This window comes from Osmerus eperlanus, chromosome 3 (genome assembly GCF_963692335.1).
Source record: "Osmerus eperlanus chromosome 3, fOsmEpe2.1, whole genome shotgun sequence".
Lineage (NCBI taxonomy): Eukaryota > Metazoa > Chordata > Actinopteri > Osmeriformes > Osmeridae > Osmerus > Osmerus eperlanus.
Window position 1 is genome coordinate 23,195,886 of NC_085020.1, and position 12,560 is coordinate 23,208,445.

At 57.7% G+C, this 12,560-nt stretch overlaps 1 protein-coding gene across 5 annotated transcripts in view; it reads right to left on the reverse strand.

Moving 5' to 3' along the window:
• Positions 1 to 553: 553 nt before the first annotated feature.
• The window catches only part of tanc1b (tetratricopeptide repeat, ankyrin repeat and coiled-coil containing 1b), a 158,577-nt gene continuing 146,570 nt past the window's right edge, over positions 554 to 12,560 (reverse strand). For 2 of the 5 annotated variants that reach the window (XM_062457985.1, XM_062457988.1), the window contains 9 exons: positions 11,355 to 11,488; positions 9,375 to 9,498; positions 8,937 to 9,112; positions 7,214 to 7,346; positions 6,221 to 6,250; positions 5,966 to 6,057; positions 5,035 to 5,181; positions 2,758 to 2,858; positions 554 to 2,553 (listed from right to left, as the gene is read on the reverse strand). In XM_062457985.1, the coding sequence (XP_062313969.1) occupies positions 1,062 to 2,553; positions 2,758 to 2,858; positions 5,035 to 5,181; positions 5,966 to 6,057; positions 6,221 to 6,250; positions 7,214 to 7,346; positions 8,937 to 9,112; positions 9,375 to 9,498; positions 11,355 to 11,488 (2,429 nt within the window). In that variant the 3' untranslated portion in view covers positions 554 to 1,061. Of the gene's footprint in view, positions 2,554 to 2,753; positions 2,859 to 5,034; positions 5,182 to 5,965; positions 6,058 to 6,207; positions 6,251 to 7,213; positions 7,347 to 8,936; positions 9,113 to 9,374; positions 9,499 to 11,354; positions 11,489 to 12,560 lie in introns of those variants that run through there. The other 3 variants (XM_062457986.1, XM_062457989.1, XR_009929806.1) reach the window with 3 other exon arrangements.

Consider the following 12,560-nt stretch of genomic DNA (forward strand, 5'->3'; position numbering starts at 1 on the left):
TAGTCAGCAACAACAAGCAGATACAGAGAGATCTAGTCTCAACGTTATTGGCCGATTTATAGAATGTACAAACATATAAACAAATACATTTTTTAGAACCTTGAACACCATCTGAACCAAATTGTGCATAAAATAAAACTTAAAAGTACACATAAGTTAGGAACGGGTCAATACAATGACAGACCTGACAGACCTTCACTCAATAAGGAAAAACAACAACGTATGGATATTTACACAAAACTGAGCGACACTTCCTAGAACAGCGATCCTTCCCCCTCCTCTCCGGGCCCCTTCCCCCTCCTCTCCGGGCCCCTTCCCCCTCCTCTCCGGTCCCCTTCCCCCTCCTCTCCGGGCCCCTTCCCCCTCCTCTCCGGTCCCCTTCCCCCTCCTCTCCGGGCCCCTTCCCCCTCCTCTCCGGGCCCCACACTTCCCCCTCCTCTCCGGGCCCCTTCCCCCTCCTCTCCGGGCCCCACACTTCCCCCTCCTCTCCGGTCCCCTTCCCCCTCCTCTCCGGGCCCCTTCCCCCTCCTCTCCGGGCCCCACACTTCCCCCTCCTCTCCGGGCCCCTTCCCCCTCCTCTCCGGGCCCCACACTTCCTCTACCATCAGTACCAAAGACAGAACCAACATAGTCCACACTGTTGTCCCACACTTAACCCAGTAATGACATGAACCTGTAAAAGAGAGTAGGTCTGTGTAAATGTGTGGTATAAAGTGCTTTCTGTCTCACGGTATGTTGCGGTTTAAACATCCAATAAGCATCCTTGGGTAACGACTCTGGCTGAACGGGAGAGGTCCTGGTACCGCAGCTGTATACCGAGGAAGGCGACATGTGGACCAATCAGCACAAGCGACACTAGAGACACCAGAACCAATCAACACGCTGTGCGTTGACCGCAGTCACAAAGGAAACCGTCAGAAAACCATTTTCTTTTTGGATGGGCTGGTAAAAACATGAAACAGTTTCCTTTTGCTTTGAACATTTCTGCTATCATCTGTGTGTGTGTTGTATGTGAGTCTGTGTGTGTGTGTGTGTGTGAGAGAGAGACAGTATACACCTTTCTACACGTTAGACTCTATAAAGGATCGCTTTGGTTTCATGGCGGCTGCGTGGAGGGCAGGGTTGTCTCTCAGCAGGCCGGGCTGCTTGGCCTTGCTGTCCAGGTAGGGATGAGACAGGGAGCCCAGGACAGGCTTGGACTCCTTGTAACAGGAGGACGGGCCGTGGCAGAACTTGTCTGCGTACTCCTTGGTGTGCATGCCGTTCTGGAGGGCCCCTAGGCCCCCGGTCCCCTGGGCTGGCTGCTGCTCCTGGAAGGCCAGGTCACAGCTGGGTGGTGGCAGGACCAGGGAGGACATGGTGTGGCCCACCAGCCCCTCAGAGGAGTGGCTGTGCCAGCTTCGCCCGGCCGACTGGAGCCCCTGGTGGTGCTGGAGCCCCTGGTGGTGCTGGATCTGTTGTTGTTGTTGCTGCTGCTGTTGCTGCTGCTGCTGTTGCTGTTGCTGCTGTACAAAGCGTGCCGTCTTGTCCATGATGCCCATGAAGGGTCTGGGTTTGTACTCAGACGTGTTGGTGTTGGCGCCGCCCTGCTGGCCGTTCTTGGTCTTGTCTGAGGGGATCTTGGTGCGTACGTCAGGCCCCTGGAGCTTCCCGCTGTCTGACAGACTGCTGCTGGAAGCCAGGCTGCTGGTGGAGCTGGACACCCTGATGCTGCCTGCTGCCCCCCCAGGATCCTGCCTCAGCTCAGGGCCAGGGTGCTGGTAGTGGGGCCCCAGGGCCAGCCCATCCAGGGAGGACACGGAGTGGGCCGACAGCCTCTCCTGGCCCCTGGAGCTGCAGGAGGAGAAGGAGGCCTGGGACTGGGAGGAGTGCAGGCTCTCACCGTCGCCGTGGACGACCGCAGATCGCTCGTACACAGGTTCCTCAGCAGGAGGAGGTAGAGGCCTGGGCTTCAGCTTGCAGGACACGTGTCTGCTGGGCAGGGGGCTGGAGGGGCCGTAGAGGGACTGGGACCTGGGCCCCCCGCCCGCCCGGCCCCCCGCGGCCGCCCGCCCCCCAGCCTGCAGGGAGCTCATGTGCTGGTTGGTCTTGACGATCTGGGCCTGCTTGGAGGGCTGCAGCACCAGGCCCTGGGGGGCCAGGGGCTCCCGGGGGTGGTGGAGGGGGGGCCTGGTGCTCTGGTTCTGCTGGGACAAGCTGAGGGAGTAGACGTTCTGGGACCAGGCTTCAGATCTCCTGCCGTGCTGCGATGACTCCACCTCCTCCTCATCCTCCTCCTCATCCTCCTCCTCTTCCTCCTCCTCTTCCTCCACGTCCCTCCGGACCTCCAGACACCTGTGCTCTGGGCGGCAGGCCCCCTCCGACGCCCCCTCCTCCTGGTCCGGGTCGTGGCTGGGCGGGGCCTGGCAGGGGGCCGGCCCCTGGGGCTTGCTCTGGGAGCGCTGCATCTGTTTACACTCCTCCTCCACACGCGCCAGGAGACGACGGATCTCCCGGTTGTTGGGACACAGCTTGGCTGCTTCATGGAGGTCTGCCAGGGCTGCAGTGAACTGCCTGAGGAGGCAGGAAGAGAGGGAGAGAAAGAGGAAAAGAGGAAAAACAGAAGAGATATAGACTGTGAGAAGGCACAGTTGAATGGATCTGTTAAATAGCTCAATCACACTCTCTAAAGCCATGCTACCACTAACCACAGCCCTCTGTAACAACCGCAGAGGGGGGATTCTGGGAATTGTAGTCTCCAAATGTGTACATCTTTACCTGCTGCTCCTCTTGGCCCGGGCCCGGGCGTAATACGCCTCGTAGGACTTGGGCTTCAGCTCCAGAGCCTTGGTAGCAAACTCCTCCGCCATGCCAAAGTCCTGCAGGGAGGGAAGCAGGGAGGGAAGCAGGGAGGGAAGCAGGGAGGGAAGCAGGGAGGGAGGCAGGGAGGGAAGCAGGGAGGGAAGCAGGGAGGGAAGCAGGGAGGGAAGCAGGGAGGGAAGCAGGGAGGGAAGCAGGGAGGGAGGCAGGGAGGGAAGCAGGGAGGGAGGCAGGGAGGGAAGCAGGGAGGGAAGCAGGGAGTTGGGCAGGGAGGGAAGCAGGGAGGGAAGCAGGGAGGGAAGCAGGGAGGGAAGCAGGGAGGGAGGCAGGGAGGGAGGCAGGGAGGGAAGCAGGGAGGGAAGCAGGGAGGGAAGCAGGGAGGGAAGCAGGGAGGGAAGCAGGGAGGGAGGCAGGGAGGGAGGCAGGGAGGGAGGCAGGGAGGGAAGCAGGGAGGGAAGCAGGGAGGGAAGCAGGGAGGGAAGCAGGGAGGGAAGCAGGGAGGGAAGCAGGGAGGGAGTCAGGGAGGGAGGCAGGGAGGGAGTCAGGGAGGGAGGCAGGGAGGGAGGCAGGGAGGGAGGCAGGGAGGAAGCAGGGAGGGAAGCAGGGAGTTAGGCAGGGAGGGAAGCAGGGAGGGAAGCAGGGAGGGAAGCAGGGAGGGAGGCAGGGAGGGAAGCAGGGAGGGAGGCAGGGAGGAAGCAGGGAGGGAAGCAGGGAGGGAAGCAGGGAGGGAGGCAGGGAGGAAGCAGGGAGGAAGCAGGGAGGGAGGCAGGGAGGGAAGCAGGGAGGGAAGCAGGGAGGGAAGCAGGGAGGGAAGCAGGGAGTTAGGCAGGGAGGGAAGCAGGGAGGGAAGCAGGGAGGGAAGCAGGGAGGGAAGCAGGGAGGGAAGCAGGGAGTTAGGCAGGGAGGGAAGCAGGGAGGGAAGCAGGGAGGAAGCAGGGAGGGAGGCAGGGAGGGAGGCAGGGAGGGAGTCAGGGAGGGAAGCAGGGAGGGAGTCAGGGAGGGAAGCAGGGAGGGAGGCAGGGAGGGAGGCAGGGAGGGAGGCAGGGAGGGAGGCAGGGAGGGAGGCAGGGAGGGAGGCAGGGAGGGAGGCAGGGAGGGAGGCAGGGAGGGAGGCAGGGAGGGAAGCAGGGAGGGAAGCAGGGAGGAAGCAGGGAGGGAGGCAGGGAGGAAGCAGGGAGGGAGGCAGGGAGGGAGGCAGGGAGGGAGTCAGGGAGGGAAGCAGGGAGGGAGTCAGGGAGGGAGGCAGGGAGGGAGTCAGGGAGGGAAGCAGGGAGGGAGGCAGGGAGGGAGGCAGGGAGGGAGGCAGGGAGGGAGGCAGGGAGGGAAGCAGGGAGGGAAGCAGGGAGGAAGGCAGGGAGGAAGCAGGGAGGGAGGCAGGGAGGGAGGCAGGGAGGGAGTCAGGGAGGGAAGCAGGGAGGGAGTCAGGGAGGGAAGCAGGGAGGGAGGCAGGGAGGGAGGCAGGGAGGGAGGCAGGGAGGGAGGCAGGGAGGGAAGCAGGGAGGGAAGCAGGGAGGAAGCAGGGAGGGAGGCAGGGAGGAAGCAGGGAGGGAGGCAGGGAGGGAGGCAGGGAGGGAGGCAGGGAGGGAGGCAGGGAGGGAGGCAGGGAGGGAGGCAGGGAGGGAGGCAGGGAGGGAGGCAGGGAGGGAAGCAGGGAGGCAGGGGGTGAACAAGAGGAACACTGCCTGCTCTGTCTTACTGACAGTAGGAAAGATGAAACTGCCACAGTGATGGCTATGAACACAGTCTGGGCCAGATGTGTAGTAATTGTCCATGAATGAATCATAGACACAAACTAGACAGCATAATAGCTATAATCTATCATCTAGTACATGGTATTACTGTCTGAATCCAATTTCATCCTTGTGTGTTTAATTGATGACAATTGATAATAAAATATAAAATTGACATTAAGTTGGCTGTTTAAATAGTCAACTTTGGCTCCACTCCACTCAGTTTTATTATAATGTCTTAATTTAGCAGATGCTTTCTCCAAGGCGACGTACAGAGGGGGATTTGAACCTAGGAGGATTCGTACGTTAGTACAGAGGGGGATTTGAACCTAAGAGGATTCTTACGTTAGTACAGAGGGGGATTTGAACCTGGGAGGATTCTTACGTTAGTACAGAGGGGGATTTGAACCTAGGAGGATTCTTACGTTAGTACAGAGGGGGATTTGAACATAAGAGGATTCTTACGTTAGTACAGAGGGGGATTTGAACCTAAGAGGATTCTTACGTTAGTCTTCCGGCGGCAGCGGGACAAGTTGAGGTAGAGAGACACACGCAGCTCTTTAAAGGCCTTCAGCTCGTCTCCAAAGCCCTCCCTGGGAAACTTCCTCAGGGCATACTGGTACCTCTGAGCTGCCTCCTTCATCCTCCCCTTCTGTGGGGGGGGAGGGGTAGAAAGAGGGATGGATGAAGGTACAGTAGAGAGAAGGAGGGGAAGAGAATCACATCACACACAAACACCACTCTGCAGCCAAAAACCTCCCCTCTCATTAATTTCTCTCTCACACACACACACACACACACTTTCCACCTGAGTGGACTGTCCTCCCTGTCACAAAACTCATCTGTTAAATATCATCAGCCATCAGCCAGTGGAGGGGAACACTGCCATTCATCTCCAGCTCCCAGACCTGCTCTGTCTTTTCACTCAGAACACATGGACTGACGGTCTTCATCCTCATCTCATATACAATATAAACAGCCCCATTGATAAAGATCCATGATCTTATACAGAAAACCCCTTTCTTATCTGAAATAAATGAAACTCTGCTCTATATTGTGCCTCATGTCATAATCTGTTTCTTTGCAGCCCCAGTACCAGTGAACAGATGTTATACAGCAGCAGTACCAGTAAACACACCTGGTACAGCAGCAGTACCAGTAAACACCTGGTACAGTACCAGTAAACACACCTGGTACAGCAGCAGTACCAGTAAACACACCTGGTACAGCAGCAGTACCAGAAAACACACCTGGTACAGTACCAGTAAACACACCTGGTACAGTACCAGTAAACACACCTGGTACAGCAGCAGTACCAGAAAACACACCCTGTACAGTACCAGTAAACACACCTGATACAGCAGCAGTACCAGTAAACACACCTTGTACAGTACCAGTAAACACACCTGGTACAGCAGCAGTACCAGTAAACACACCTTGTACAGTAGGTTTCCCTCCTCCATCAGTTTCTGCAGCAGGATGATGAGGATGTCAGGCTTGGAGGTAGCCATCGCCCAGGCTGCATTTCCTGTGGAGGGAGGGGGGGGGGGGTGTATAGAGAGAGAAAGTAAAAGAGGAGAGAGGGGGGAGGGGGAGCAGAAAGAGAACAGTTACATGTCTGTCATTTACCAACCCCAGGGCTATTATTCACTAGCAATTTGGTACAAGGTAAAGTTACCTAAAGATTGTACCTGATCGATCATAAGGTGATGTTCTGTAGCCTTAAGGTATTATTGAAAGCAGTTGAGAGAGAGAAAACCGTGAGAGAGTGAAAGGTAAGAAGTCATGCAAAGACATACAAGCCCTGGCAAGAGAACCAAGGTGGAATGACTATTATTATACCCGAAAGGCTATTTGAGATTTCAGAGATTTAAACTTGCAAACCATCCAGGGCTGACATATTCCCAGCCTTGTGTGCTACAGTAGAGAGTAGTGTACAGTAGCTGCACTGACGGGGATGAGGGAGGCTGGGGGAGGCTAGGGAGGCTGGGGGAGGTTAGGGAGGCTGGGGGAGGCTATGGGAGGCTGGGGGAAGTTAGGAGAGGCTAGTGAGGCTGGGGGAGGCTAGGGAGGCTGGGTGAGGTTAGGGAGGCTGGGGGAGGTTAGGAGAGGCTAGTGAGGCTGGGGGAGGCTGGGGGAGGCTAGGAAGGCTGGGTGGAGGCTGGCTAGGGTTAGAGTGAGGATGAAAGTGAAGGTGAGCAGGAAAGCTGCAGGCCTAGATAGATCTCAGAATGTCCTCTAGCTGATAAAGTCACATTCTCAAATGAGCCCAGCAGCACTCCTCAGGGAAACAGGAAAGGACACACACACACACACACACACTGTCCAAACATAGGAACGAGCTTCCATGATACTGTGTCTCCACCACACACCCTGGTATTATCTGATTGGCTGTAATGAGAGACAGTCAGCTGGTTCTCATGTTACCATGGTAATGCCTGGGAGGCTCACTGTTTACACACACACACACACACTCATGCACTAACACACACACTGTTTCCACACACACACACTCATGCACTAACACACACACTGTTTACACACACACACACACACTCATGCACTAACACACACACACACTCATGCACTAACACACGCACATGGGCTTGATCCACCCTGACACTCACACCTCCACAGCAGTGCTAGTGTGTGAGGATGAGGATGATGAAGAGGTGGGCTCTTACCCAGCTTGGCTCCCTTCTTCAGCAGCGTCACAACCACCGACGTGTTCCTGCAGCCGATGGCTCGGTCCAAGGGACGCATCCCACTGTGGTCCACATGCTCAATCACTGCCCCTCTCTCCACCAGGTAGTGTACCTGCTCACACACACACAGGTTAACACCCAAATTAACCTCATATTTACACTCTTCAGCAGGCTCACAGTAGCTCTACACAACTGGTAGAGACGCACACTCCTCAAACCCTGGCAAGCAACTCACACATTATAAACTGGAGATCCACTCCTCTCCTCTCTCTCTCCTATCTAGGCTAGTTCCAAGCAGTGACCGAATAACCCTCAGAGATCTAGCGTGTCAGGGTTCTAACTGAGATGTAGCGTGTCAGGGTTCTAACTGAGATGTAGCGTGTCAGGGTTCTAACTGAGATGTAGCGTGTCAGGGTTCTAACTGAGATGTAGCGTGTCAGGGTCCTAACTGAGATGTAGCATGTCAGGGTTCTAACTGAGATGTAGCGTGTCAGGGTTCTAACTGAGATGTAGCGTGTCAGGGTTCTAACTGAGATGTAGCGTGTCAGGGTTCTAACTGAGATGTAGCGTGTCAGGGTTCTAACTGAGATGTAGCGTGTCAGGGTCCTAACTGAGATGTAGCGTGTCAGGGTTCTAACTGAGATGTAGCGTGTCAGGGTCCTAACTGAGATGTAGCGTGTCAGGGTTCTAACTGAGATGTAGCGTGTCAGGGTTCTAACTGAGATGTAGCGTGTCAGGGTCCTAACTGAGATGTAGCGTGTCAGGCTTCTAACTGAGATGTAGCGTGTCAGGGTTCTAACTGAGATGTAGCGTGTCAGGGTCCTAACTGAGATGTAGCGTGTCAGGGTTCTAACTGAGATGTAGCGTGTCAGGGTTCTAACTGAGATGTAGCGTGTCAGGGTCCTAACTGAGATGTAGCGTGTCAGGGTCCTAACTGAGATGTAGCGTGTCAGGGTCCTAACTGAGATGTAGCGTGTCAGGGTTCTAACTGAGATGTAGCGTGTCAGGGTTCTAACTGAGATGTAGCGTGTCAGGGTCCTAACTGAGATGTAGCGTGTCAGGGTTCTAACTGAGATGTAGCGTGTCAGGGTTCTAACTGAGATGTAGCGTGTCAGGGTTCTAACTGAGATGTAGCGTGTCAGGGTTCTAACTGAGATGTAGCGTGTCAGGGTCCTAACTGAGATGTAGCGTGTCAGGGTTCTAACTGAGATGTAGCGTGTCAGGGTCCTAACTGAGATGTAGCGTGTCAGGGTCCTAACTGAGATGTAGCGTGTCAGGGTTCTAACTGAGATGTAGCGTGTCAGGCTTCTAACTGAGATGTAGCGTGTCAGGGTTCTAACTGAGATGTAGCGTGTCAGGGTCCTAACTGAGATGTAGCGTGTCAGGGTTCTAACTGAGATGTAGCGTGTCAGGGTCCTAACTGAGATGTAGCGTGTCAGGGTTCTAACTGAGATGTAGCGTGTCAGGGTCCTAACTGAGATGTAGCGTGTCAGGGTTCTAACTGAGATGTAGCGTGTCAGGGTCCTAACTGAGATGTAGCGTGTCAGGGTTCTAACTGAGATGTAGCGTGTCAGGGTTCTAACTGAGATGTAGCGTGTCAGGGTTCTAACTGAGATGTAGCATGTCAGGGTTCTAACTGAATTGTGGGACACCGAGGCATAGATTCAGGCCTGACTAGTCGAGCGTTGCGATCCCCACTCACAATGTCTGCGTCTCCGTAGAAGGCCGCCAGGTCGAGCGGCGTGCGCCCGTTCTTGTCCGTGTGGTCGACCTCCGCCCCCTTCTCCACCAGGAAGGCCACCACGCTCTTCTGGCCCTTCAGACACGCCCAGCTGAGAGGCGTGAGACCCTCCTTATCCATCGACGTCAACGAGGCACCTGGAGGACAGGACGCTCACATGGTCAGCGCACGTGCACACACACACACACACACACACACACGCGTACACACACGCGTACACACACGTGCTTACACACACGCCATGCACCTGAAGCTGCTTTAGAGCAGGATAGATGTCTGGTTAAAATCTAAGTACACACATACTCCATTCAACTGAAAATGTGTCCAAACTTTTTTGCTTGCCATGCAGCATGCGTATGGTGAGTGTGAGGTCGTCATGGGGATAGAATGTCGTGTCACCTTTGGACAACAGGAAGTCCACGGTGCTCAGGTGCCCTTCACAGGCAGCCACCATGAGGAGGGTCCTGCCCTGCTTGTCACTGACGTTCACATCAGCACCGTGCTGCAACAGCAGCTCAGCAATCTATACACACACACACACAGACACACAGACACACACAGACACACACAGACACACACACACACACACAGACACACACAGGCACACACAGGCACAGACACACAGAGTGAGACGAGCACAGGGTCCTCATGGTACAGCACAGTAAGTGAGGGTTCCTCTGATGTGTACTGGTGGTTTGGGGCCAGTCAGAGTGTTGCCCCCCGCAGTGCTTGGCTCTGGGGGCAGGGGGGCAGTGCTGGGCTCTGGGGGGGCAGTGCTGGGCTCTGGGGGGCAGTGCTGGGCTCTGGGGGCAGGGGGGCAGTGCTGGGCTCTGGGGGGGCAGTGCTGGGCTCTGGGGGCAGGGGGGCAGTGCTGGGCTCTGGGGGGCAGTGCTGGGCTCTGGGGGGGCAGTGCTGGGCTCTGGGGGGCAGTGCTGGGCTCTGGGGGGCAGTGCTGGGCTCTGGGGGGCAGTGCTGGGCTCTGGGGGGCAGTGCTGGGCTCTGGGGGCAGGGGGGCAGTGCTGGGCTCTGGGGGGGCAGTGCTGGGCTCTGGGGGGCAGTGCTGGGCTCTGGGGGGCAGTGCTGGGCTCTGGGGGGCAGTGCTGGGCTCTGGGGGGCAGTGCTGGGCTCTGGGGGGCAGTGCTGGGCTCTGGGGGGCAGTGCTGGGCTCTGGGGGGCAGTGCTGGGCTCTGGGGGGCAGTGCTGGGCTCTGGGGGGCAGTGCTGGGCTCTGGGGGGCAGTGCTGGGCTCTGGGGGGCAGTGCTGGGCTCTGGGGGGGCAGTGCTGGGCTCTGGGGGGCAGTGCTGGGCTCTGGGGGGCAGTGCTGGGCTCTGGGGGGCAGTGCTGGGCTCTGGGGGCAGGGGGGCAGTGCTGGGCTCTGGGGGGCAGTGCTGGGCTCTGGGGGGCAGTGCTGGGCTCTGGGGGCAGGGGGGCAGTGCTGGGCTCTGGGGGGGCAGTGCTGGGCTCTGGGGGGCAGTGCTGGGCTCTGGGGGGCAGTGCTGGGCTCTGGGGGCAGGGGGGCAGTGCTGGGCTCTGGGGGGCAGTGCTGGGCTCTGGGGGCAGGGGGGCAGTGCTGGGCTCTGGGGGGGCAGTGCTGGGCTCTGGGGGGCAGTGCTGGGCTCTGGGGGGCAGTGCTGGGCTCTGGGGGGCAGTGCTGGGCTCTGGGGGGGCAGTGCTGGGCTCTGGGGGGCAGTGCTGGGCTCTGGGGGGCAGTGCTGGGCTCTGGGGGGGCAGTGCTGGGCTCTGGGGGGCAGTGCTGGGCTCTGGGGGGCAGTGCTGGGCTCTGGGGGCAGGGGGGCAGTGCTGGGCTCTGGGGGGCAGTGCTGGGCTCTGGGGGGCAGTGCTGGGCTCTGGGGGGGCAGTGCTGGGCTCTGGGGGCAGGGGGGCAGTGCTGGGCTCTGGGGGGCAGTGCTGGGCTCTGGGGGGGCAGTGCTGGGCTCTGGGGGGCAGTGCTGGGCTCTGGGGGGCAGTGCTGGGCTCTGGGGGGCAGTGCTGGGCTCTGGGGGGCAGTGCTGGGCTCTGGGGGCAGGGGGGCAGTGCTGGGCTCTGGGGGGGCAGTGCTGGGCTCTGGGGGGCAGTGCTGGGCTCTGGGGGGCAGTGCTGGGCTCTGGGGGGCAGTGCTGGGCTCTGGGGGGGCAGTGCTGGGCTCTGGGGGGCAGTGCTGGGCTCTGGGGGGCAGTGCTGGGCTCTGGGGGCAGGGGGGCAGTGCTGGGCTCTGGGGGGCAGTGCTGGGCTCTGGGGGGCAGTGCTGGGCTCTGGGGGCAGGGGGGCAGTGCTGGGCTCTGGGGGGGCAGTGCTGGGCTCTGGGGGGGCAGTGCTGGGCTCTGGGGGGCAGTGCTGGGCTCTGGGGGGCAGTGCTGGGCTCTGGGGGCAGGGCCTCACCTGCCAGTGGCCCTGCCGGACAGCGCAGAAGAGTGGAGACACGCCCCTGCGGTTGACCTGCTGCACCACAGCGCCCTGCTCCAGCAGGAAGCCACACACATCCATCTTCCCGCGGCCGGCCGCCGCCGTCAGAGCTGGGGGGGGGAGAGAATATTTAGAAAACAGTTCAGCCAAGGACACTGGTCAGCAAGGACACTAAGATAGAACAGTAGGAGTACGTACACACACACACACAAGAGGCCAGCTAAATCCACTGCCAACGTCAATCTAATACAATGTTACACAAGAGCCAGACTGATCTAATCAGATGAACACGAAATATCCCTGCAAGAGAAACAGATGAGGGCTGCTTGCATCTGAATTATAGATATCAATGATTATGTCAAACAATACTCGCTGATTGAATTGCTGTTTTTCAACTGGCTGAGTGAGTCAGGCATCCATCTGGCTGTCTTTGTCCTGCCTGAACACAATCGCACACGCCATCACAGGAAGAGGGAGGAGGGAGTTTGTCCCCTCACCCAGAAACAGCCTCAACAACACATCTGTTCTGAAGAGCCCAGGAACATTATACTTATTACACAATAACATTTCAGTTGTAATACAGTTATTCACGTAGACTACTGTATACATAATATCACATTAGAGACCAGTTTGAACCATATCTCAGCATGTTTACTGCAGTATACAGGCCTAGCATTCATCCAGAAAAACACATGCTCTGCTAATCTAATCAGGTTTACGACCGGACCATTCTGGGACACTAATCACACTCGTTAAAGGTTTGCATTAAGACCATTCAGCAGCGTTCCCTAGTATCAACTCCACAAATATCCATGAGCTATTAGCCCCGTTTAGCATCCAGTCAGCAGGTATACAAAGACAAAGTGGTTAGGAGCTCCTCCTGTGAAGAAGCAGCCCTGCTCACCCGTACCAAACACACCCAGGATCCTGGATTCTGCTCACCCGTACCAAACACACCCAGGATCCTGGATTCTGCTCACCCGTACCAAACACACCCAGGATCCTGGATTCTGCTCACCCGTACCAAACACACCCAGGATCCTGGAGCCGTCACTGGATGAGGAAGACAACCTGCGAGGTCCCCCAGTGAAGGAGAGACAAGTAGAGAGACCAGCGCTGCTCTCTGATTGAGGCATTTCACAGACAGCAAGCCCTTGGTCACCAGTGACATGTGTCTGGACA